The 27,936-nt window shown below is 41.4% G+C and overlaps 1 protein-coding gene across 1 annotated transcript; it reads left to right on the plus strand.

The window, feature by feature from the left end:
• Positions 1-6,125: 6,125 nt before the first annotated feature.
• enoph1 (enolase-phosphatase 1) lies at positions 6,126-27,867 on the plus strand. The gene is made up of 6 exons (XM_062981552.1): positions 6,126-6,372; positions 18,643-18,744; positions 19,975-20,177; positions 23,009-23,141; positions 23,240-23,363; positions 24,527-27,867. The coding sequence occupies exons 1-6, from the start codon at positions 6,289-6,291 to the stop codon at positions 24,664-24,666; spliced, it is 786 nt and encodes a 261-aa protein (XP_062837622.1). The 5' UTR covers positions 6,126-6,288; the 3' UTR covers positions 24,667-27,867.
• The last annotated feature ends 69 nt before the right edge of the window (positions 27,868-27,936 follow it).

Consider the following 27,936-nt stretch of genomic DNA (forward strand, 5'->3'; position numbering starts at 1 on the left):
TACAGAATACAATTTCATAGCCCTTTTTATATACAAGCTGGCAGGCTGCAGCCAAGTCTCTAGTTCTGACCAGTCACAGAGAGGGGCTTGGCTCACTGGCCAGTGTGGGCTGGGACAAGGGATGACTAAGCGACGATAAATGAGGTTCCTTTTATTGAACAGGAAAAATAACATATTGGTGTAAATGCATGCAACCCTTGGGAAACTACAAATCCCAGGAGTCCATAGCATGGAGCGAGGGCAGTGAAAGATGCACGCAGCCCTTAGGAAACTACAACTCCCAGGAGTCCATAGCATGGAGCGAGGGCAGTGAAAGATGCACGCAGCCCTTAGGAAACTACAACTCCCAGGAGTCCATAGCATGGAGCGAGGGCAGTGAAAGATGCACGCAGCCCTTAGGAAACTACAACTCCCAGGAGTCCATAGCATGGAGCGAGGGCAGTGAAAGATGCACGCAGCCCTTAGGAAACTACAAATCCCAGGAGTCCATAGCATGGAGCGAGGGCAGTGAAAGATGCACGCAGCCCTTAGGAAACTACAAATCCCAGGAGTCCATAGCATGGAGCGAGGGCAGTGAAAGATGCACGCAGCCCTTAGGAAACTACAAATCCCAGGAGTCCATAGCATGGAGCGAGGGCAGTGAAAGATGCACGCAGCCCTTAGGAAACTACAAATCCCAGGAGTCCATAGCATGGAGCGAGGGCAGTGAAAGATGCACGAAGCCCTTAGGAAACTACAAATCCCAGGAGTCCATAGCATGGAGCGAGGGCAGTGAAAGATGCACGCAGCCCTTAGGAAACTACAAATCCCAGGAGTCCATAGCATGGAGCAAGGGCAGTGAAAGATAGATGCAGCCTTTAGGAAACTACAAATCCCAGGAGTCCATAGCATGGAACGAGGGCAGTGAAAGATGCACACAGCCCTTAGGAAACTACAAATCCCAGGAGTCCATAGAATGGAGCGAGGGCAGTGAAAGATGCACGCAGCCCTTAGGAAACTACAAATCCCAGGAGTCCATAGCATGGAGCGAGGGCAGTGAAAGATGGATGCAGCCCTTAGGAAACTACAACTCCCAGAATTCGGTGCATGGAGCCGTGGCAGTGAAAGTGGCGCCAACCGGCATCCATACACGTGTAGATGCACGCAGCCCTTAGGAAACTACAAATCATAGTAAGGCAGGAATGAAGGGGTAGGAGGAAATGGCCATATAAGGAGGTACGAGCAGGCCAGGAACACAGCCGATGGGTTATCACATGGTTTCCCTGAAATCATGTGTTTTGAGAGAAACGAAAGTAATGAAATGTAATACTGCACCACAAATATGCACCAATGGTTTGATATGTGGGCGGTCGTAAACTGAACCCACTGAATTGTATAAATAGACACTCGACCCTGTCTGCGGCGTTCTCCCTTTTGAGCATCTAGTTGTGCGTGGGATGAACCTCTGCAGCTGCAGGAAACTTTTAGTAAACTGCTTTCTTTGGGAAAAAGAAAAAACCTCCAGTTGTCTGTCTCCTACTTCCACTGCGTCCGCACAGACACACGAGAAGCCGGGAAGAGGGGAAATCTGGTTTCCGCTACATTTTCTGGTGACCCCGACGTGATTCCACAATAAGACGGGCCAGGAGATCGGAGACGGATCCCGTTGGCGGGACGGTCCCAACTCGGCGGTGGGGGCCAGAGGCAACTACCGTGAGACGAGAAGGGGCCCCTGAATATTGTAAGACCGGCTGCGGTACTTGCCTCTGATGCCAACGCCGGCCGACGGTGGGAGCCGCAACGACAGCGAGGTTCCAAAGAAACCAGGCAGGGAAAAGGATCCAGGGAAAAGTCCAGGGGCGAAGGTTGGTCCGACGTCTACAGCAATCTGGCAAGTATAGTGGTTAAAATGAGACACTAAGGGAACACAGTTACCAGCGCCGGGAGGGGACACACAAAGGTTCCCAGGGAGGTATAAAAGGGTTTCTGTCTTGTGATTCCTGACACACACCGTTGAGTGTCCAGGTGCCCAGTCCAAGGCAGTCCCCTCTATTAGGCAGGATGGGAGGCAGTGGGTTCAAATCCACCACCCCATTACAGTGTATGTTAGATAATTTCGGCTCAGTTGCAAGTAGAGCCGTAGAAGGAATTCCCCAGAGAACAAGACTTGTGAGGGTGCCCCAAGACCAAGTCGTGCAGGGCTCATGAGGAGTCGCAACTCCCGGGGAAAGGAAAAAAAAAAAACTGTTTGATTTCTTTGTCATGTGTGGGAAATAATGAGTTTCAAGTTCTGCATGTTTCGTGGTAATATTGAAGTGAAAATGAAAAATGAGTCTATAGATTTACACAAAAAATGTTGAGCACAAATATCTAGAAATGTTTTATTACGGTTGAAAAAATCTGATTCGAAGAGGTTCTGTCTGTGTTAGTTTGCTTTTGCTGACAAGCTGCAGAGAGGCAGAAAAAGGGAGGGAGTTAAAGTGGTGTTGAGGCTCAGAAAGTTTTTTTTTTTTTCCCTTGTTATTTCTGAGGAACAAAGGCTGTTTTCTTAAAAAGTTTTCTTTTGCACCTGGGCCTCATGCCAAAAAGATAGTGGGAAAATCTTGACAGTTCAAGGTAAAAACTCCCTGTTATTCTGGTTAAACTCAGGCGAAATGCCCAGAGGAAGATAATGGAATTCCAGTGGACAGCCAAGGTCAATGAAAGCCGCTGTGAAATGTAATGTGAATTTAATATGAAAAAAAAAAAGAAAGAAAGAAAATGATGATGTAAATGTGTGTATATATATATATATATATATAATATTTTGGGGTTCTGTCTTTCACCTGGATCTTAAATCCTTGCTTTGGACTTATTTTGGGACAACTGGGTGAGAATGTTTTCATGAGCTGAGAGAGAGTGTGTGACTTTATCTAAACAACTAACCACTAATCAGAATTCCTGTGGACTTTGTGTGAATGAGATGTATGTGTTGAATTCAAAATGCATAAAGAGTTATAAACAATGTTAGTAGATTTGTTCAGAAGCAATTCGGAAGCTGTAGATATTTTTTTTTGAAAAAAAAATGGTCTTAGGCTTGAAAAAAAAAATCCTTGTTTTGAAAGAACAATGCTTCAGTGTTTTTAGAGAACATGGTGCTACAGACTTTAAACCCCTTACAGGTTATAGGGAAATGTTGGAGGTTCTTTTTTTTGCAGCACTTTGGAATACAAGGAGAGGAGTTATTGGTTGTAGAGACTTTGTATGGAAAACTGTCACAAGTTGGCAGTGCAAGAAAATATATATATATATATATTTGTTTTTGAAAAAAAAAAAAAAATTGACCCCATATTCCTGACACAGAAGGATTAAGAACTGACATTGATTTTTAAATTTTTTTTTATTGACATTTTATTCAAAAAGGGAGCTAGTGCTTCATAATAATTTTGTGAGATTTGGATTCTGGACTTTGTGACTTTGGCCCAACTCTTTCTAAAGGTTACGGAAAGGGAGGACTAGGACTTTTGTAAAATGGGACATTAGATCCTGCAAATAGGGGCATTTTTTCCATCGCCCCCAGCCTGGATTTTGCCAGATTTGAGAAGCGGCAGGAGGCTTTTCAACGTGTGTTACTAACAAATTTTGATCTGTTCAACGAGTCGGTGTAAAAGGGGAATTGAGTAAGTTTAACACTGCAGCAGGACTGGAGTGGAAGATTGCATTGCAGCAAGTGGATACACGATTGTTAAATCGTTTGCGGAAAGGAAAAGAAAAAGATGCGGAGAAGAAAGATTTTGTTGGATTTCAAGACAGATGAGTGTGTTGTCAAAGGCACAACCTCTGAGGAGGCCTGCCGTGGATGTGAGCGAAACGACTAGAGAGAGTGCTTCAAGAGCCATACAGCCTGGAAGGATGAGTGTTTCCCTCCCCTTCTTTTCCCTCTCATTGTTTTTTGCTACAGGTCCTGAACTCCTGTATGGGATAAAACCCAGAAGTCTATGAGACATGTTTATTGAGAGGCCTGGGAGGGCCTATAGGTGTTGCTGAGTGCTAAGGCTGTGATGGAGTGTGGCATCAGGCTGGAGGCTGTAAGGGCTGACCAACTCAACAACATACAATTTTCTATTTTGACCCAACTCTCCTGGTTAGGACCTTTTGTAACGGGACATTGCAAATAATTCGGATTTTTGCCGGATTTGAGAGACAATGAGGGACTTTTTATATGCCATCTAACAACCTTGCTTTTTAAGCCAAAAGGAGGATATAGCACGGAGACAATGTGACAAAGAATAAAATAAGTTAACCATTGCAGCAGGACCAGAGTAAAAAGGATTACTGCAGATCGCGGAAGAAGGCCCATGGAGGAATCATTTCTTAAGAGGCCATGGAGGGGTCGTTTGGGAGCTGAATAGTGGCCTACCTGCCCCACCCGTGGAGAGACAAGGGATTTCAACAAGATTGGCTGAGACAAAAGTGATGCCGAACAGGATGATCGACAGATGGGTAATCCGTTCCCCCTCCCCCATTCTCTCTCACTGTCTTCCTGTTTTCTTTTTCAGCTTTTTTTTTTTTTTGGACTCCTGTTCCTAAATTGGAGATCCATAAGGCATTGTTACTGAGAGGCCTGTTTTCCAAAATGGAGATCCATAAGGCATTATTACTGGAAGGCCTGTTTTGGAATCCAAAACGCGCAGGAGTTTAAGTCTACCCCACGCCACACACTGGGTATACTGAGTATGACAGCTAAAGCCCTGTGAGAGATGGAGATTTTCTTTACAGATTTTTCTTTACACAGAGACAATTCTTAGAGACTAGAGACTTGATTGGACAAAGAGACTTTCTTCAAATTAACTGAACATTATTCCTTTGATCAAGGAAGAGGAAACACACCCCCAGTTTGACTTTATGCCAAAGACTGAAAAGACCTGAAAGTTGGACATGTATGTGAATGGCCACCTCTGGCCATAGCAACAAATCCATCATCGGAAGAAGCCAAATGACTGGGCTAGATCAGAATTCTACTGTGGACTATGTCCTTTCTAAAACCTGATTAATATTTTTAATCCTCATGTGTTGTTTACCTCTGGTGATGAAACTATGTACAAATGCTATTCTGCGCTCATTTTCCACTGAAAAGATAGCTTGGCTACAAGCTAGAAGGGATTGGAGGGACCCATAAGTCTGCTCATTTAGTTTGCTTCAGCTTTTGTATACACGCTTCGCAAAAAAAAAAAAAAAAAAAAATGGGGGAATAAGGCAGGAATGAAGGGGTAGGAGGAAATGGCCATATAAGGAGGTACGAGCAGGCCAGGAACACAGCCGATGGGTTATCACATGGTTTCCCTGAAATCATGTGTTTTGAGAGAAACGAAAGTAATGAAATGTAATACTGCACCACAAATATGCACCAATGGTTTGATATGTGGGCGGTCGTAAACTGAACCCACTGAATTGTATAAATAGACACTCGACCCTGTCTGCGGCGTTCTCCCTTTTGAGCATCTAGTTGTGCGTGGGATGAACCTCTGCAGCTGCAGGAAACTTTTAGTAAACTGCTTTCTTTGGGAAAAAGAAAAAACCTCCAGTTGTCTGTCTCCTACTTCCACTGCGTCCGCACAGACACACGAGAAGCCGGGAAGAGGGGAAATCTGGTTTCCGCTACAATAGGAGTCCATAGCATAACTACCATAACTACAACTCCCAGAATTCGGTGCATGGAGCCCTGGCAGTGAAAGTGGCGCCAACCGGCATCCATACACGTGTAGATGCACGCAGCCCTTAGGAAACTACAAATCATAGGAGTCCATAGCATAACTACCATAACTACAACTCCCAGAATTCGGTGCATGGAGCCCTGGCAGTGAAAGTGGTGCCAAACGGCATTCATATTGGTGTAGATGCATGCAACCCTTAGGAAACTACAAATCCTAGGAGTCCATAGCATGGAGCCAGGGCAGTGAACGTGGGACCGGACAGCATTCATCCTACAGTCTAGAAATGTGAAATTGCAACTCCCAGGATGCGATGCATGAATATGAGGCCTTACAGTGCGGTGCAGACTCTCCCCTCCACCTCCATGGCGCCCATTCTGTCTCTTTCTCTCGCTCTCCCTCATTGGCTGCCAATGGGAGTGAACCAGATCCGGATGCGGCGGCTTCTGCTTCCAGCCACGTGGGTCGGGGAGGCAGGCCGCTCTTCCCTTCTGGGCGTGAGCTTGGGCCCGAGCGGAGGCTCGCTTTTGCTGCATCGGCTGCCTAAGACCCATTGGCTCCCGCCTTTGCCTTTCTTTGCTCTTCTTTCCTTTCTTTCCTCTCCCTCTCTCGGCTGGAGATGGTGGGCTTCACGGTGCCTGCGGAAGTCAGGGTCTTCCTGCTCGACATCGAAGGCACCACAACTCCCATCGCCTTTGTCAAGGTGAGGAAAAAACCCTTTGTACTCTAATGCAGTTCTGACACCACTTTCACTACCATGGGCTCCATGCTGTGGAATCATAGGAACTGTAGTTTTGCAAGGGCTGCGTCTACAGTCATGGGCAAACTTTGGCCCTCCAGGCGTTTTGGACTACAACTCCCACCATTCCTAACAGCCGGTAGGCTGTTAGGAATGGTGGGAGTTGTAGTCCAAAACGCCTGGAGGGCCAAAGTTTGCTCAGGCCTGGCCTACACTGTATTTTTTGGGATTGGTAGTTTTATAACGGTTTCCACCTGCACTGTAGACTTAATTCAGTTCTGCATTCACTTTCACTTTCTTAGCTCCATGCATAGTATAATGGTATAGTATAGTACAATATCTTGGATAATTAGGAGGGAAAAGCCTATTAAACATCAAATTAGGTTATGATTTTACAAATTAAGCATCAAAACATCATGTTATACAACAAATTTGACAGAAAAAATAGTTCATTATGCAGTAATGCTATGTAGAAATTACTGTATTTACGAACTTGGCACCAAAATATCACGATGTATTTAAAACATCGACTACAAAAATGGCTTGGATAATCCAGAAGCTTGGATAAGTGAGACTCTACTGTATAATAATAATACTGAGACCCCTCTCGGGTGAGAAGGGCGGGATATAAATGTTGTAATAAATAAATAATAATGGGGTTTGTAGTTTGGCGAGGCACCATCACTCTTTGAAAGACTTTATAAAACTACAACTCCCATCATCCCATAGCATTGAGCTATGGCACCTGTAGTGGGGTCAAACTGCATTAATTCTACAGTGTAGATGACCTCAAGTTGCCTTCAGGACCACCCCTTGAATGTTTGTAAGGTTGGGTTGCTGTGAGTTTTCCCGGGCTGTATGGCCATGTTCCAGAAGCATTTTCTCCTGACGTTTCGCCCACATCTATGTCAGGAATCCTCAGGGGTTGTGAAATTTGTTGGAAACTAGGCAAGTGGGGTTTATATATCTGTGGAATAATGTCCAGGGTGGGAGAAAGAACTCTTGTCTGTTGGAGGCAGGTGTGAATCTTGCAATTAATCATATTGATTAGCATTGAAAAACTTCACAGCTTTAAGGCCTGGTTGCTTCCTATCTGGGGGAATCCTTTGTTGGGAGGTGTTAGCTGGCCCTTAAACTCTAAAATCAGGAGAGTAAATAAAGAACAACGCCCCAAAACAGGGGAACTCCAGGCATGAAACAATCAGGGCTAGCTAACACCTCCCAACAAAGGATTCCCCCAGGCAGAAATCAGCCAGGCTTTGAAGCTGCAAGACTTTTTTAGTGCTAATCAAGGTGATTAATTGCAACATTCACACTTGCCTCCAACAGGCAAGAGTTCTTTTTCCCACCCTGGACCTTCCACAGATATATAAACCCCACTTGCCTAGTTTCCAGCAGACCTCACAACCTCTGAGGATGCCTGCCATAGATGTGGGTGAAACGTCAGGAGAGAATGCTTCTGGAACATGGCCATATAGCAAAGAAAATTCACAGCAACCCAGTTATTCTGGCCATGGAAGCCTTCGATAACACAAAGTTGACCCTGCTTAGCTTCCAAGATCATATTGGGATCTGGTGTCTTTATGGTATTTAGGGACATGGTATAATATACAATGATGCAGCCGTATTAGCTGTCTCCCATCCAAGTACTGACCAACGCTGACCCTGCTTAGCTTCCAAGATCAGATGGGATCTAGATAGGGCTGTCAAATATCACAAGTTGCTGCTGCAGTAATTTTGACTGCTCCTTCCAAGGAAGCAGTTGAACACCAAATAGATCTCATTCCCTTTCAGATTTTAAATTTGGGGTACAGCTCCCAATTCAAATTGCTGAATGCATTTGATCACAGAACTATATCAGACCTTCCCTCTACCTTCAGGGAAACCTGATCCAGGGTTGCTCCTTTGCAGTGAATGCAGCACAACGAAATCTCTCTAAATAAGAATTCTGCATCCATAAAGAAATTCAGATTTATAGCATTGCAGCAACTTAAAATTCCAGTTTACGTAGCCAAGGAAAAGGGCACACAAAGTGACCAAGAGAATGTGAAATACAGCAGGCTTAGAAGTTCTAAATCTGAATAATTTATTTATAAAAGAAATAAATTTTATTTTAAATTTTAAATTCATAAAATACTTGGGAGGGTCTTGCCTTCATTTTGCCATACCTAACACCACTGCCTGAATTGCAATTGTGTGTTCATGCTTTTGTGATAACGGATCTTGACAACAGATTTGTAACTGAATGTGAAACAACTAATATCATAGAATAATAGAGTTGGAAGAGACCTCGTGGGCCATCCAGTCCAACCCCCTTCCAAGAAGCAGGAAAATCGCATTTAAAGCACCCCCGACAGATGGCCATCCAGCCTCTGCTTAAAAGCCTCCAAAGTAGGATCTTCCTTCTTTGGAGGTAGTACCTTGAATATTTTTGGTGTCAATATTGATTGGCATCAATGTTGGTTGACAGAATCATGGGAAGATTTTTGTGTTGCACATAGTTCTTAATGGGCCAGAAAGACGTTGCTCAAACTTTTCCAATTCCCTCTTAATAGTGGTATTGTATCAGTATCAGCACAGTGATACTGAGATTACCAGTGCTGCTTTGGGACAAAACTTCACAACTTTAATTTAATTTAATTTTGGAAGTCTGCAGTGTTACATCTGAATAGTTTTGCTAGTGTGTCTCTTAAAAAAATATGTTTGCTCTTAGTAAACAAACCATCGCTAAATATTTGCCAGTGGTGTATTACAGCATCCTTGCACCATCTAGTTAATTCTTGAGCAGTACTTTTTAGATTTGAATCATATGTTTCTTGTAATGAATTGGGTAGGAAAAAATTGATTTAATCGCAGGAACTTTTGCTTTGTGATTTTATTCAGAGCAAGAGCTACTGTGTTAATTTCTGAGTAAAAGCCTAAACATGCTTTGAACATGGTGGGATTAGCTTTGATTTAAATATAGCAGGGTCTCGCTTATCCAACATAAGGAAAAGCCTATTAAATGTCAAATTACATTATGATTTTACATATTTAGCACCAAAACATCATGTAGTACAACAAATCGACAGAAAAAGCAGTTCAATACATGGTAACATTATGTAGTAATTACTCTATTTACGAATTTAGCACCAAAACATCACAATGTATTAAAATATTGACTTCAAAAACATTGACTACTAAAAGGCAGACTGTGTTGGATAATACAGAATGCTGGATAAGCGAAGGTTGGATAAGCGAGACTCTACTGTATATACATACGATTGCTCCCATTGCAGGATTTGGCAGATATGTAAAATTACAAATTACTACAATGCAGTTGCCAGCATGAACAATGTACCGTATTTTGGAATAGGGGTCTAGAAAAGTAAAAATTTCCCTGCTCTCTTGAGTAAAATTTGGTTGGTAGATTGCACATTTGGATGTCTGTTCTTTTATGAAGGTTTCATGGTTTGTGAACTGTGCATTTGTGGAGAAAATGTTCATTTTTCAAACTTTCAAACTTTCAGAGTGCATCTACGCTGTAGAATTAATGCAGTTTGACACCACTTTAAGGGTCATGGCTCAATACTATGGAATCATGGAAGTTTTATTATCAACTCACCAAATAACAAATCCCAGGATTCCATAGCATTGAGTCATTGCAGTGTAGTGTAAATTCAAGTTTACATAGGATTGGGCTTGTATTTACCTTTTAAGTGAACTGGCTTTGTAATAACAGTACTAATTGTTATTTTGAGCTTTGTAGGGGAAATGTGATCAAGGACTATGTCTTGAACTGGCAGACAGAATTTCCAGTTTGCAAGCTGGAGATGTCCCATTGCCTATTAAGTTTAAAGGAGGAGATTCTGCCAAAAACTATGCCGTTGTGGTTTTTACTGGCGTGCTCATGCATCTAACCTCATACTTCCTCCTCATGCTTCATGCATCCAGTCATGTTTGTGCGTCACATCCCTTCCTGTGCGTTCAATGTCTTTCTTACAGACTGGTGGAGGAGAATATACTAGAAGGTGCCTTTCTACTTTTCGGAAAGGAATTGTAGTATTTCTTGGTTGCAATTGGATCAAGTTCTTTGACTACAACCTCTGAAGATTTGGTCCTTTCACTGCAACCTCTGAAGGATCAGAAGGCATATTAATGACTTCTTTTGCAGCACAAGGGGTGCACCTACACTATAGAATTAATGCAGTTTGACACCACTTCAATTGCCAAGACTCATGAGAGTTGTAATTTACAGGGACATTAGCCTTCACTGCTAAAGAGTGCTGATGCTCACCAAACTACACATCCCAGGATGCCATAGCATTGAGCCATGACAGTCAAAGTGATGACAAACTGCATTAATTCTACATTGCAGATGCACCCAGAATCTGGTGCTACCTTAAAAGACGGCTATTAATTTTTAAGCAGGCACCCCTTATACCTCCCATCGTCCTCAATCAGCAGTGCTGAGCTATGCCAATTAGGAATGAAAAAAGCCATTGTCCAACACCTCTGGAGGGTACCAAGTTATTGTTTATACCATTATATGTATTAATACTACACTCGCAACATTAAAAAAACTCAGTGCAAATTAAAATCCGTAATATTCAAACATTAAAATAGAATTAAATATACAAACCAATTCAAATCACTAACAAACTGAAAGAAAATCATCCAATACCCTCCCTGGCTCGCTCTTAAAAGCTTGGTTCTCTAAAAGCCTTTCTGAATAAAAGAGGTTTTTTTTGGTTGTGGGAGGTAGCCTTATTGTAGCAGAGCCTAAAATACCTTTCTTTCAGCGGTGGCTTTAGAATGTGGGTAGGTGGAAAGTAGATCTCTACGTGTTTTTCAATGGATTAGTAAGAATTTCTGGGATTCAGTTGTTGAATAACAACAACAACAATAAAAACAACAAAGTTCCTCCTCACCCTGATATGGATTCTGCATCTATCCAGAAAACAAATCTTGATTTTTGCCATTTTATATAAGAGATACTGTTTTACTATGCCATTTTATGTAATGGGACTTGAGCAACCATGATTTTCGGTATCCACTGAGGCTCCTGGAACTAAACCCCAGTGGATATGAAATCCCACTTATACAGCCAAAAGAAAGAAAATATGGGGTAATCTGGAGTGGGTTTTGTTTTAGAAAGGATGTGATTGTGGTCCCGTTTTGCCACTGAAAACAAATTCCTGGGTTTTTGAGCTATTTAATTCTTAGCATGTAGCATTTCTATCTGGCTCCCATGGGTGGATCTTGAGATTCTTATAGAAAAAGAAAGTTGATCTCACAAACCTGAACTCTGTCCAGTCTTGCTTTATAGACTGTAAGCCCCTGGGCATAGGAATCTATCCCTGTATATTTTATGAAGCACTCTGTGAAAATATGTGTTATATAAATAGGTTGCATACACTTTCTTGAATTATAGTCTACTTCGTTGTTGCTATCCCCAGGTGGTTTGTGAGTGTATCTCATTGCTTGTGTATGCAGGTTCATAAATACTGTACATAAAATTATAAAAGTCTGGAGACTGTGAAATACAAGCATGTCCCGTAATATTTTTGTCTCCATTAAAACAAAATATTGAATATAGCTCCTCCCCTTATCTACATAAATATAGTGTCTCCCATATCTATATACATCGGTCAACAAAGGGATCGTATACCATTTATGGGAAATAGGTTCTATTCGTTCTCCAACCTGGTTCCCTACAGATGTTTTGGATTCCAATTCCACCATTTAAAAAATTATCTGCTGTACTATCTGGGATTGATGGGAGCTGATAAGAAAAACATCTCCAAGGCTTCAAATTGGGCGAGACTATGCAGGTTCAATATTCCTTACCCAATGTTGTAGTTCAGCCCATGGTTGTGCCTGCTCCCCAGGTTACTGAGGAAGTGTATCATGGGATTTCTGGGCCTGTGAGCCAACATGAGATTTTAAGTCCTGAAAATGAGCAATCTGTGTTTCCAGCAGTTAGTGAAGGCCACATCCCAGAGAGGGACCCAGATGCTGCTGAGGAGTCGTTCCCTAGGAAGACAAGGTCAGAGGGTGATATGAGTTCAGAGGGTGAAATCCCAAGTGCAGAGGACAATGAGCTGGTAGATAGGAGACTTAGTTTTTGTAAACTTTGGGCTGCTCAACAGAATCTCCAAAGATCACAGCACTTGTTACAGAAAAAGCCCTTATCAGGAAGTCAGGGGAAAAGGCATGATTTTATGTATATATTAGAGAGGCCAGGGGCAGGGGGAAGGGTTTGCCAGCCAGTCTGATCAACATTGGTAATCGAGACAACAGCTCTTGTCAAGTCCTAGTCAAGCTTGCTAAGGGAATTCTAGTTTCATGTCTTTGTTCATGTTTCCTGCTTCCAAGTTTGAAGGATTGTTCCTGGATTTTTGTATTGCGTTTATGCTGCCATGTATTCCTGGTTCTTTTGTTTTCCTGTGCTGGATGATCTGTTACTTTGGGTTTTTGAAACTAATCCTATACCTTGAACCGTTCAGACTATTTCCTGCATTTAGACTTTGTAGTTTTTACTATTTTTGCTGAACTGCTTTTTATATAATGTTCAATAAACTGCTTTGCTGATTTAACTTGGACTGCAGTGTGGTGGTTAAGTACACAGGTGTTTCCTGCCCTGGAGTACAACATCCAAAATGCTTAGGACCAGAATTCTTGTGATTCTTTTTCAGATTTTGGAATACCTGCGTTTGCATATGCACTATGCACATAATTAAATATCTTGGCCATGAGACTCAACATGACATTCATTTACATTTTGGGTATAGCTTTTATAAATAAAACTGAAGGTAATTTTATATCATATTTTCAAGAATTTTTGAGCATGAAACAAAGTGTGTGTACACTGAACAGAAGGGTGTCACCATCTCAGCTGTCCTTGTGGACAATTCTCTATGAGGGATGGTCAACTTGTACTTGCTTATGAATGGTGATTTCATAATAAAACTGCTGTCCTTGAAATGCCATAAGACTTTTCCAGCTGAGTTGTTCTTTTGCTTTTAGTAACAAGTGCCCTTTAGGACTGGACATCTGTCTCTTAAAAAAGGAATTAATCAGAGGCTGCAAAAGCCCTCTTTATAGACTTTTAAAATTGAATGAATCTTAAGAAAGATCTCTAATCTTAACAGTAATTTAGGACTGTTAATTCCCCCCCCCCCCCTGCATGTCCTCTTACTACATTAAATGTCAGGAGATTTCTTCAGAGTTTGGGCTGTCACATCAGGTATTTGGGAAACCAGGTCACCGACGATTATGCCGCAGGCTTTTTACGTGCTCCTGTCTGTGCTACTCTCACACTGTATTGCATTTTCTTTAACACAAAGAGAAATTATGCTTTCAAATCTACTGCAGTCCACCCAGTCATTTTTAAACTATGAATTTTTAATTTGCATTTTTGATATGCATAATTTTAATGTGCTTTAATCTTTGCTCTGTGTGTTTTACTATATGTTCTTTAATCTTCTTACATTTTATCTGTACATTTTAACTATGTTGTGCTGAACATGGCCATACAGCCCGGAAAACTCACATGAAAGCCTCCAGCTGTGAAGAGAAGCTGCTAAAAATAAATAAGTATTATTATTAATGTTTATCATCATCACCATCACCATTATTATTATCTGTCAGAGTTCTGTCAGGAGCCCTGATCTACCATCTGTGTTCTCCCTGAAAATGAAATGTAGGGAGTAAGATGTTGGAAAGCATGGTTTGCAAGACTGAATTTTGTAAGTGAGTGAGCATAACTAGGGGCCATTCTAATAATTGAAAGCTGTGACCTATTTACAGAAAGATGAGTCATTTCAGGCCCACTATAAGCAAGGCTGGAGAATGAATGTTGTTGGCTTTATCAAATATTAATAAGGTAAAAGGAGACTGGTCTATTCCTGCAACGGAATAAAGTGCTAAGAGTCCTAAAATAGTAAAATATCCCTTTGCTTGAGGTCACAAGTGCAGAGAGCCATCATTTAAATTTCCCTTGTGCGAAGTGAGCAAACATCGTACAGGCAGAAAATAAGAACCACAGAAAGTAGGCCAGGGTTAAAAGATTCCATGTGCTGCTTCTTTCTTTTTTGGAAAAAAAAACTTTACATGCACTCATCCCCTCCACGTTTGCTAAGGTTAGGAGTGTAGAACCGCGACAAAAGCGGAAAAACGCATTTTTTTCAAAAAACACTATTTTTTTTTAAATCTGAGAGCATATGTCTCTAGGAATATTTGGATCCTCCAACATAACTCTGTGGCAGACATTGACCATAAAATCACCCTGGATGACCTAGAGATTCCTAGAGATAACCTATTAATCAAATCCATGAATAATCTGATCTGCAAACGTGGAGTGCCGATCATACTTGGCATCCTAAAACTGCAGTCTGATTTGGGTATAGTCCTCTTTAGCACAAAAGAAGGAGCAACCTTCTTTTCAATTCTCCCTGTGGCCTCCAGACATTATGGAATACAGTCATCGGCATTTCTAGTCTTGGGCTGTGCTAGTTGGGGTACATGGGATTTTATGTCCAAAATCATCTAGACATCATCAAGTTGCCAAATCCAAAAAGATAAAATGTCAATAGAAAATCTGGGGAGGCTATTTGTGATTTTTTATTGTATCAGATCAGAAGCGATTTGAGAACATACTGCAAATTGCTTCTGGTGTGAGAGAATTGGCAGTCTACAGAAATGTTGCCCAGGGGACGCCTGGATATGTTGCTGGGAGGCTTCTCTTATGTCCCCACAAGCTAGAACTGATAGAGGCGAGTTCACCCCGTCACACGGATTCGAACTGGCAACCTTCAGTTTAGCAATCCAACCTTCAGTTCAGCAGTTCAGCCGGCACAAGGTTTTAACCTATTGCGCCACCATGGCTCCTACTATTTGTGATTATTTATTTATTTATTTATTTATTTACAGTATTTATATTCCGCCCTTCTCACCCCGAAGGGGACTCAGGGCGGATTACAATGAACACATATATGGCAAACATTCAATGCCAACAGACAAACAACATACAGTATAGACAGACACAGAGGCATTTAACATTTTTCCAGCTTCACGATTCCGGCCACAGGGGGAGCTGTTGCTTCACCATCCACTAGTGGCTGTACTTCCTCATTCCTTTCCTCGTGTTTTGCTGGCAGTTTTATGGTGTTGTAAATTAGTTAAATTAGCCTCCCGCATAAAGCGTACCTAAATTTCCCTACTTGACAGATGCAACTGTCTTTCGGGGCTGCATAGGTCAACAGCAAGCCGGGCTATTTAATGGTCGGGAGCTTAACCTGACCCGGGCTTTGAACTCATGACCTCTCGGTCAGTAGTGATTTATTGCAGCTGGTTACTAGCCAGCTGCGCCACAGCCCGGCCCAGCCTGGTAATTATGATAATTACTGTTGTCATTCTTAAATACATTAGCAGACTATCTGTTATATACTCATATATTTTCTGCTCTGTACCCATAGAGAGATGAAGACCTGGGCAGAGAAAAATAAATTCGTAATTTTTGGGCCACTGAGGATCTCCAAGCCAGTATGACCAGTGTGAATTGTAGTCCCTCAAAAAAGAAAGTTTTCAAAAACCCTGCATGGTCCTTTCACTCTTTTTTCTCTGCATGCATTCAATTTGAATTGAGCTTTTTAAAGATGTGCCTGAGCATGTGAAGGAGGAGTGAGAGCAGTTTTGTATCTGTCAAACATATATCATCATGCAAGTGCACACCCCAGAGTCTGCATTTGGTGGCAGACCTGGATTTATTACCATGTGATATGTGATCAGGCTTTAGGTGGAATTCCATGAAGAAAGAAGCCTACTTCTATGAAAGTTACTTGGATAGGCAGCAATTATTCTGGGTTTTGTTTCTAAAATGACCTTATACTTTTAGAAGGACCAAGAATATCCTTTTTTTTGGGACAATTTTTCCTCCAGAGTTGATTTTTTTTAAAGCATGAGCAGCCAACCTTGAACTTCATTACTTACACGACATGAAGGTCACATCACTTGTCATTTAGCAAGTCCATTGTTCTGAGACCTGAACAGAAGTGTGACAACCCTCTTTGTTCTCTGTATAATTGGGCTTTGCTTAATATAGATGCCCTTTGCATTGGTACCTTCTGTGATACTCAAGAATGGCATCTTATACAGCTACTCCTCATTAACTTGGTATTCAGTTTTGTCCTTATGTGAGAAGTGTGCACTTCACTTGAAGAGTCCTAACTTTGGCACCTTGAAAGCACATTGCATTCGCGAGTAACATCTGAAGTAATGGAGTAAATATTGGACAATAACCTATTGGAAAATAACTGCATCCAGTCTCTGGACCTACATCCTTTTGGCAAATGTGAATCTCCATGAATATGTAGAGACCACCTTTTGAAAACCACTAATCAAGAAAAGCATGACCTTGTTAGAAGTCAACAAGGGGCCGGGCTGTGGCGCAGCTGTTGAGCAGCTGCCTTAAATCACTCTGACCATGAGGTCATGAGTTCGAGGCCAGCCCGTGGAGGGGTGAGCACCCGTCAATTAAAAATAAAAAATAGCCCCTGCTCGTTGCTGACCTAGTAACCTGAAAGATAGTTGCATCTATCAAGTAGGAGATAAGGTACCACTTATAAAGTGGGGAGGCAAGATTAACTAATTTACGACCTGGAATGAGGAAGTGCCGTCAGTGTGGATGATGAAGAAGCTGCTCCCCCCTGTGGCCAGAATCGAACATCCCCTCAGAAGAAGGTTAACTTGCCTCTGTGTGTGTCTCTCAGTCTCTGTTTGATGTGTTTATGGGCATTGAATGTTTGCCCTATGTGTGTTATAATGTGACCTGCCCTGAGTCCCCTTCGGGGTGAGAAGGGCGGAATATAAATACTGTAAATAAATAAATAAAATAAACTCTTTGAACAAGTGATATTCACAAGCATTAATGTAATGGCACACAGGTAACTCAGCTGTTAAACTGAAGAACCATGTATTTACACTGCCAAGGATAAAGACATGCCACTACAAAATATTTATTTGGTTAGCAGAGTTTTAAAGATGTTTCTTTGCAGTTGCCCAAAAGATATACCATCCCTTGAAACCTCTTAGTTTAAAATATGCACTCAGAGATTTAAAAAAACCAAAAAGTATTTCTTTGAAAAATAACATATCTTGTTTATTGATAAACATCTTGTATTAATTCACCATACAGGCACATTTCTTATTGAAGTTCAGTTACAGATAGGATATAGCTTCTCTGTGTGCTGAGTACACAGGGTATCATTCTTAACCAATAGTCCATATTCTTTAAATATAGTTGTACTCACTGAAGTCCATAAGCATACTTCTATATTGAAGTTCAAACAGCAATATGCATGCATCTACCTCCACTGAGGTGTAAAGCAGACTGACTACAAAATTGAGTCCTGAGTCTGAACATGCTCAGTATAATCACATGTCTATAATTCCTCCCACACCAAAGAGGTCAGACTGGCAAATCAACATACATGTAGAATACAGGTCAGCAAATATATACATTAACAAATCAGTAATGAAAGGCTTGGGAGGTTGCTATTTCCAACAGTGAAATAGCATGGTGGAATGATTATAGCACTGGACACACCAACTGGCATTCAAAGTGGGATACCAATGTATCAGGATGCATGCCATAATTTTTAAGATGCTGAATTGGATATCCATTGTATTTTAATTGAATATTTTCTTTTTATAAACTAATACAGGTTAAGCATTCCTTACTTGGAATTTGAAATACAGTACTCCAAAATCTGAAATTGTCCGCACAGCTGGCTGAGATAGTGTGATTCCTTTGCTATGTGATGATTCAATATACACAAACTTTGTTTCATGTACCAACGTTTTAAAAATATTGTATAAAATTACCTTCAGGCTCTGCGTATAAGGTGCATATGAAACATAAAAGAATTTTGTGTTTAGACCATGTCCAAGATACCTCATGATGTATATCTGCAAATACAGGCATTCAGAAAAATAAATAATCCAAACTCTTCTGATTCCAAGGATTTCAGATAATGGATTTATAATCTATGTTACACCATTGATGTATAGGCCAAAATCCACTATTCTCTTAATATGTTCTGATCATGTTGTGTCCCGCAAACATGTTTTGTGGTGCAGCCACCTCTTTCTTCTGTCCAGTCCCTTTTCAATATCCGCCTTTCCCTATAACTGTGAAGGTGGGGAACCTGTGATGCGACATTAGCTTATGTTGTGTCTTTTATGTATTATCAGGACACTCTGTTTCCTTACATCAAAGACAACATTCACGACTACCTGAGGACACATTGGGAGGAAGAACAATGCCAAGAGGATGTTGGCCTTTTGAGGAAACAGGTGACTGTTTTTTATTGCCTTTTCCTTTCCTTATCATTTGTTTCATGTCTGCGTGGTCATGATTGCTGCTGCTCTGTATCTTCAAGTTGAGACCAACTTATGGTGACCCTATCATAGAGTTTTCTTGGCTACATTTATTTCATGGAGGTTTACCATTGCCTTCATCCAAGGCTAAGAGATTGTGACTTGCCCACAATCCATGACTTTGCGTAAGGATTTAAATTTCAAAAATCGCAACATCATGTTGGTTGGCTTTCTGTATGTTGAGATGACTCTTAAGCCAAATGGGCAATCTGTGACCCAAAACCTAATCACATGAAGTCCTCAGCCTGATTTTGAAAGCCCTGTGCACCAGAGTTCTGCAATATTGTTCTTTCTCTTTCCTCTTAGGATGGAGATGGTAGGCTCCCATCCGTTTTTAGCTCTGGCTCCATCCACTCCTAGTTTCAGCCCTTTCCCTAACAGAATGTATCCATGACAAATTAACCTAGAGAGAATGTAGCCCTTGACATAACAAGGCTCACCAAATCTCATAGGTTCTAAAAGTTATCTTCTTGGACTACAGCTTCCAGGATTCGGAGGCTACACGGGCACATCTGCTAGTTTTGATTTCTCTCATATTCACACATTTCAAATCTGCAATTTTCTTTGGGCCAGACTATGAAGAAATTTGTGGAATTAGGTAAATTCTTTTGAACTGTGGTGTTGGAGGAAAATTCTGAAAGTTTATTGGACTGCAAGAAGATCCAACCAGTCCATACTCCAGGAAATAAAGCCTGACTGCTCACTGGAGGGAAGGATATTAGAGGCAAAGATGAAGTACTTTGGCCATACCATGAGAAGACAGGAAAGCTTGGAGAAGATCATGATGCTGGGGGAAATGGAAGGAAAAAGGAAGAGGGGCCGACCAAAGGCAAGATGGATGGATGGTATCCTTGAAGTGACTGGCTTGACCTTGAAGGAGCTGGGCGTGGCGACGGCCGACAGGAAGCTCTGGCGTGGGCAGGTCCATGAGGTCACGAAGAGTCGGAAACGACTGAATGAATAAACAACAACAAGTTATCAGTGAGAAAGTGAAATGTAATTTTGAACCCTCCCTAATTTAAGTAGATCTGTAATCTTCCTCTTCTGCTCCCATCTTCATTATACAGAATGATGTGTTGCTACGTTGAGGTCTCCTTGTGATTTCTGATGATTATTAACATTTTTCTTTGTCTCCAATCTCCAAAGGCTGAAGAAGATTCTCACTTGGGTGGTGTTGTTCCCATCCCAATGGAATCTAGAGATGGAGAAGAAGAGATTGAACGTGTCATCCAGGCCGTTGTGGACAATGTCAGCTGGCAGATGTCTTTAGACAGGAAGACAACGGCATTGAAACAACTCCAGGGTCACATATGGAGGGCAGCATATGAAAATGGCCGTGTGAAGGGAGAGTGAGTAGCAAATTTGTGGGATTCCAGTATATTTAACTAGCAGTTTAATAGATACATTATTGTCTCATTAGCTGTGACCAATTCAACCACAGTCTAGAGCAGGAGTGTCAAACTTATTTTCATGGAGGTCCACATCAGCCTTATCGTTGCCTTCAAAGGGCCATTGAATCCATAGACAAAGAATCTGGAGGGCCTGTAATTTTTTTTACTTATTGGTTGGTGTGATTTATTTTTTATCTAATTTGGGACCCTTGATGTTATTGAATGACAACTCCCATTCCTTTTGATTACTGGCATGCTAACTGGGAATAATGAGAATTGCAACCCAACAGCACTTGTGACTCGGAGGTTGGGAAAAGGATGATGGAATGCAGGACTTGAAGTCTAGCATCTGAAGTGCTACATAAAATGGCATGGTGGGCTGGATTCAGCCCACGGGTTTTGGGTTTGACACATGTGGTCTAGTCGAAGATTTGCAATTGTAGCAAATGTCTCCATGTTTCATAATTCTAAGATTTGTAGTTTGGTGAGATATTTAGAATGCTGTAGTGGTCTTGGGAGCTGGTGCCAGACCATGAGCACCAGAGAATTTGGCTGCCAGAGAATTTTTAGGAAAAGGGGAAGAAATTTAGCCAATGGAGGCAAATGTGACCCAAGCACTCTGGGGTATTAATACGTACTGATCCCGCACATCAGATTACATGAGAAGCACTACTTTAGTCTACTCTAGTGTACTGCTTCTTAACCTGTGGATTCTGACCCCAGATGGAATCTTCTTAGCTCAATGTTGGAGAACTCAGCCTGTTTATCAAGCCTTGCAAATGCTTTTAGTTTTGGTGTCAGGAGTGACTTGAGAAACTGCAAGTCGCTTCTGGTGTGAGAGAATTGGCCATCTACAAGGACGTTGCCCAGGGGACGCCCCGGGTGTTTTGATGTTTTACCATCCTTGTGGGAGCCTTCTCTCATGTCCCCACATGGAGCTGGACCTGATAGAGGGAGCTCATCCTGGATTGGATTTGAACTGGCAATCTTCAGGTCAGCAACCCAATTTTAAAGTCATTAGTCCTCCTGGCACAAGGGTTTAATCCACTGTGCCACCAGGGGCTCCTACCTGATTTATTATCAGTCTATATTTTATTTTTATACCTATTTTATATACTTATATACCTGGGATCACGTAAAAGATTTCTCAGGCAGAAAGGGGTCACAAGTGGAAAAAGTTTGAGAAATCCTGCTCTAATGAACTACAAAACTAAGCAAAATCTTTGATTCTAAGTTAGAAAATTATACACCCCAAGATTTCCTGGGACAAAACCATGGCAATTAAAGTGGTATCAAAGTACTAAAGTTGTATAGTTTAGATACACAACATTCAAAATAAACAAGCAAATAAAAACACTGTAGAACAGGCATGGGTAAACTTTGGCCATTAGGAATTATGAGAGTTGAAGTCCAAAACACCTAGAGGGCCGAAGTTTGCCCATGCCTGCAGTAGAAACAACACATGATTCCACAAACAGACCATATTTGCTGGACAATAGACAGCAGAGATATATGAGGGTGAATCAAAAAGCTTTGCCTCTTGTGTCATAAAAACATTATGAATGAACATATAGCAGCAGAAGTTGCTACAGATCATAGCCTGAACCTATCCTCTATACAAAACTACAGTTCAACATAGTCACCATCAATTTGTACACATTTGCGCAATCGTTTAACCCAGGCATCAAAACCATTTTGGAAAAATTCAGTGTTTTGCTTTGTGACCCATAAACTCCCCCACCCTACAGCCTGATTTGGCCTCTTCTGACTTTTACCGGTTTGGACCTCTGAAAGACAACCTATGTGGTTTCAGATTCAATGACTTGAATGACATTAAAACAGCTTTAAAATCATGGCTCACAAAGCAAAATCCTGAATTTTTCCAAAATGGTTTTGATGCTTCGGTTAAATGATAGTGCAAATGTGTACAAAGTGATGGTGACTCTATTGAACAATAGAGGATAGTCCAGGCTATGATCCATAGCAATGTATGCTGTTATATGTTCATTTATAACATTTTTATGACGCAGGAGGCAAAACATTTTGCTCCACCCTCGTATTTTCAAGAGAGAAGTGAGAGTAGCGAGTGACTTGCTTCGCTGAGAGTTGGGCAACTATGGTAAATCCTAAGGCTCCTGAGAACTTCCAGAGGGTGCACATATTGCCAAAGGTACATAAATAATACCCAGAAGTGGCTAGAACTCCATGTAAAAACAGATATGTTTTGATGTTAAATAAAACAGTGATGCCCTAAAAATCTGTTTTTAAAACGAAGTTCTGTTTTTAGAGGTTTCCAAGAAAGGTTACCAGTTCTCATTGTTTTGGGCAGCAGTTGGCAGTCTGGTAAATTTGAGACAAAAGGTCACAAAACAGTGTTGGAGGCCATATGCAGCCCAAAAGCTCCACTGTTTCCCTGCCCACTTGTTCTGCCCAGGATTTTTGTTCCCAGCTGGCATTCTTTCCAGTCTGAACCTGGACTGTTAACTTGAGGCAAAAAGGCAAGATTATTATTTTATTAATTGTTGAAGCTTTTTATTATAATTTTTCCCCATACAAAAAAGGACTTTGTTATGTTAGTTTCCTTAATCTGGCCACACATTTTTTTGTTGTTGACAGCAATCCTAAACTGAATCTTGTCATGGTTTCACATTGCCTGTCTCTGGAATGTAGCCAAACAACACGTCTGGAGTATCTAACAATTACATGTATATGAGAATAATCCTTTAAACTCCATTTAAAGATTTCTGTGGGTTTCCCTTTTCGTTATCTGTTATTGTTCACCATTATAGGTTCTTTGAGGATGTCGTTCCAGCTGTGAAGAAATGGAGAGAAGCAGGAATGAAGGTTTATATTTATTCTTCTGGGAGTGTGGAGGCACAAAAACTCTTGTTTGGGAACTCTACGCAAGGTGACATTTCATCAGTAGGTATTATTTTTAAAGGCTGTCCTCACTCCTTAATTTCTAGAGTGATTTAAAAAAAGGCTTCACCCTTTTAAAACAAATTTTGTTTCTTTTCCAGCTCTTTGATGGCCACTTTGACACACAAATAGGTCCTAAAGTCGAAAGTGAGAGCTACCAGCGGATTGCGTCAAGCATTGGCTGCTCCACAAACAACATCCTGTTTTTGACAGATGTCACTCGAGGTATGAATATTCCTTTTTATTCTTATTCCAGACTTTATCAAAGTTACTTCTTTTTTGGGGGGGTGGGGGGTTACAATGCCCAAGAATTCCCTTAGCCAACATGGCCATTGGCCAGACTAGATTGAGAAATTCTGCAAGATAATAAAAACATTCCTATCTTTGGCAAAAATATTTGATACCAAAAAAGATCCCTATGTTGAAAGCGTTTGCCAGGTTTTTGTTGTAAATGTTTTTGACTGTTTGATAGCTTTGCCTGTTTGGTTATAATGTATTCTGTTTTTAGCTATTGAAGAAAGAGCCATTAATTTTGAAACACACTGAGCACACTGAGTTGGCCTTAAAGAGTTCCTAGTTTGACCAAACACTGGATTTTCTATCCTCCTCATAGATATTCACAAGTCAAGGAAAATATTAGGGCACTGTCCCTAACACAGCGGGTTTACTGGGATCAAAAATGATGGGATCCATATCTAATATATGTGCTGCAGGCTGTGTATGTACATGGCACTGCAGAGTAAATTGGGAAGATTAGACTAGTTTTAGACCGCAGCTTCTTGATTTCTTAAATCAACATAACCGACATGGAGCACTCTAGATGTTGTTGAACTTCAGCTCTCATTTGCAAGCTGGTGATGATAACATATTATTCAAGTTACTATAGTCAGTGCTGAGTGATGATGGAAGTTGTAGTCTATTGGTTTCCAATCCGTGGGCCGTGACCCACGGATGGTCCGCAAGACCTAAAATAAGGTCCGCGAGACATGTGGGGAAAATCGCAACTGTGCATGCACCGGGGGTGCATTCTGCTGTTGGAAGAGTGTTCTGTGGGTGAGCAGGTGGCGACTACTGGATGACATATATGCTGTATCAGAAACTAGAGTTGATGTGGTCTATCTAATGCAATTTTCTGAATCAGCAAATAACCAAACCGAATCTAAAATTGACCAAAAACTGATATGTAACTCAATTAGTACTAAAGTTGGAGAGTGGTCCCAGGTCAAAAAAAGGTTGGGAACCACTGTTGTAGTCCAACAATAACAGGAAAATCATAGTGATCATGAGTAGCATGTTAACCAGACTAGGCTATGACCCTGAAATAATGCATTGGAGGTATATTTGTTGAACCAGATGGATGGATTATTTTTACTCTTTGTCCCCCTTAGAGGCAGACGCTGCAGAAGAAGTTGACATGCACGTGGCTATAGTTGTCCGGCCTGGCAATGCGGGGCTGACAGATGATGAGAAATCATATTATAGACTCATAACCTCTTTCAACGAACTGTTCCTGCCTTCGTCCACTTAAGAAGCACATTTTTACAAGGGATTTTGAAAAGAAGGTGGGATACCATCTGAGAAAATTCTCCTTATAATTTATGGCAGTTTTTGCTAGTGATGAGAATTTCTGAGAGAGAAGTTATTTGGATCCTTGATCTTCTGATGAGAGGCAATTGAGGCCAGTCAGATTTATCCATCCATTGATCTTGTGAATGCATTTCAAATTGAGCAGCAGTTACAAAGCCTAGTGATTGTTGACTCCCTGTGTTCAGAACGGAAGAAAAAAGAAAGCATCATTTGTTGGGAGTTTCTCTGGCACAAGACCTTTGACTGTACCATGTTGCTCCACCCTTGTGTACTTCCCATTCATCTGAAAAGGACCTTGTTTTAGAGAACATCCTGATGGACTACATGCAGCATGTAAATCCCAGAAAACATTCCTTTAGCTTTATCCTTTCCTGAAAATAATAAAAAGAATTAAAATTAAAACCTGTCTCACCTTCCAGTCACCCTGCCAGCCTGGGGAACTTGGAGAGTGAGCCAGGCCACCAACAAAACCTCACCTTGCTCTTAAGTAGTGCCAAGTCAGTTAAAAAAGAAAACACAATCATTTATGATCTCAAAAATGAGGAGGCTGCTTCACCGAGTCTTGGATGGGGGATGGTAGTGGTCCAACCTGGGCTCAGGCCCTCCTAGCCAGGTACTGTGTCAGTTAGCAGGTGAGGGAAAAGGGAGGGGGAGGGTTAGCTGTGGTCCATAAAGACCATCTTAACCTTATCAGACTACCTACTAAGGAGCTTAACCACATTGAGTGTGTGTACCTGAGTCTGAAAACCAGGGATAGACGGGATTCTATTAGTGTACTGTCTACTCCGCTACCTAACAGACTCCCTGGCCGAGCTCAAGTAACTGTTGTCAGAGGTGTTGGGAGTTGGCCAGGCTTTTGCTTCTGGGTGACTTCAACATACCATTAGAGGCCAGTTTGTCAGGTGTGGCTTGGAAGTTCATGGTATCCATGGAACACATGGACCTATCTCAATTGGTTTTTGGACCTACACACTCAGCAGGTCATACCCTTGATGCAATTTTCAGCTCGGAACATACGGATTTGTGGGTGGAGATGACTAATTACCGAGTTGTCATGGACAGATAACATTCTGGTCATGACAGCTACAACCTACCCACTGCAGGGGTGGTCACCACAACTACAACTTACCAATGCAGGGGTGGAGGACCTATTAAAATGGGCCAAATATGAAAGCTAATGGAACCCTTGAGATTCCAGGTAGCATTAGAGAAGGTCTGTACAACATACGGCCTGGGGGCCGGATACAGTCTGCAAGGGGCTAGGCTTCCTGTCAATATAGAATCAATATCTAACCAGGGCTGTTGATATAATCGCTCCCAAACGTCCTCCAACCCATTATTGTTATACTGAGGATCTTGGAAATTAAATGAGAAAGATGACAACTAAAGCGCAGATGGCAGAAAACTGAACTTTTATACAATAACACAATACAATGTTCCCTCACTACTTCGTGGTTCACTTTTCGCAGATTCGCAGTTTTGCGGTTTTTCAATAAACTCTAAAAGACTATTATAAATCATAAAAAATTACAATTTACACCCTAAGGAAGGGAGTAAGGAGAAGCCGAAGGGAGAGAAAAGGAGCCCAAGCGGCAACGGGAGGAGAGGGAGGTGATTTATCTACACAGGATTGGTTGATAAAGACTTAAAATAGTGTATACAGTAACTACTACAATAATGTATAAATATTAAAATAAATATAGTGTCCCTACTTCGCGAATTTTCACTTATTGTGGGTGGTCCTGGAACCTAACCCCAGCAATAAGTGTGGGAACAGTGTATAGAAGACATCTTAGTTCCTATAAGGTGGCTTTTCTTCTCTCCACGTATTGCGCCTTCAGATTCATGTCCAGCTGAGCTATTCAGAGTAGTGGGAGATTTAATCCATGCACCCTCCCCTCTGAAACCATTATTGGAACCCTCAGTAGCTCACTGTGATAGCTTTAATAAACATTTTCAGATAAAATCTCTTGCATAAGAGTCAATTTAGATGCTTTCATTGAAACATTGTTATGTGGCATCCCACAAGGGCCCCATTTTATCCCCAATGTGTTTTAACACTTACATGAAACTACTGGGAGAAATCATCCATTGGCATGGGGCAGGGTATTATTAGTATGCTGATGACGCCCAAATCTATTTCTCCATGCCTTCAAAAACAGCTTTAGATAAGGATAACTTGTCTTCTCTGAATGAATGTCTGGAGGAGGTAATGAGCTGGACGAAGAAAAACAAGTTGAAACTAAATCCAGATGAGACAAAGATGCTTGCCATCAAGAGTCCTAATCTGGGGGTGGAGGTGTGTCAACTAGTTCTGGATGGGGTTACACTCCCCCTGAAAGACTGAATTGGCAGCTTGGGATGAAGGCTCTTGGATCCATCTCAAAATGTCAGCCCATGTAGATGCAACAGTCAGGAGTGCTTACTACGAGCTTTGGCTGATCCGCCAGCTACGTTCCTTCCTAGATTTGAAGGTCCTAAAGATGGTAGTACATGTGCTGGTAACCTCAAGGTTGGACTTCTGCAAAACGCTTTACATTGGGCTACCTTTGTACCAGGTTTAGAAACTCCAATAACTTCAAAGGTCAGCAGCCAGACTGGTTACAGGAACATCCAGAAGTGAACATATTACACCTATACTAAAGTGACTCCACTGGTTGCCAATGAGTTTCCGGGCAAAGTACAAGGTGTTGCTTTTGATCTTTAAAGCCCTACATGGTTTGGGACCAGGTTAGCTCCAGGATGGCCTTGTCATGCACAATCTGCCCTTTAAGACACTGAGATTCTGGGTGGGGGAGGTGTCATCTACTGCAACCAGTCAGAACTTGACTGGCAACCATCATTCAGGGGACCTTTTCATTGGCTACCCCAAGACTCTGGAATGACCTGTCATTAGAAATTCAACAACTAAATCAGTTGTCAAAATGTTAGAAGCAACTGAAGGCCTATCTGTTCCAGCAGGCCTACCCAATCAATTTTAAGTTGTGAATTTTACTCTGCCTTTCATTCATGGATTTTAACTTGTATTTTAACTCTGTATATCCTGTATATGTTTTAATAGTATTTTATCGTTTTAATGATGTTATACCCCAACTCGAGCCACAGGGAGAGACAGGTAATAAATTTATTATTATTACTATGATTACTGTTTCCCCCCTTGTTCTGCCTTACTTTTCCTCAGGGATACAAGTTCAAATATTTTTATGTATTA

This window comes from Anolis carolinensis, chromosome 5 (genome assembly GCF_035594765.1).
Source record: "Anolis carolinensis isolate JA03-04 chromosome 5, rAnoCar3.1.pri, whole genome shotgun sequence".
Classification (NCBI taxonomy): Eukaryota; Metazoa; Chordata; class Lepidosauria; order Squamata; family Dactyloidae; genus Anolis; species Anolis carolinensis.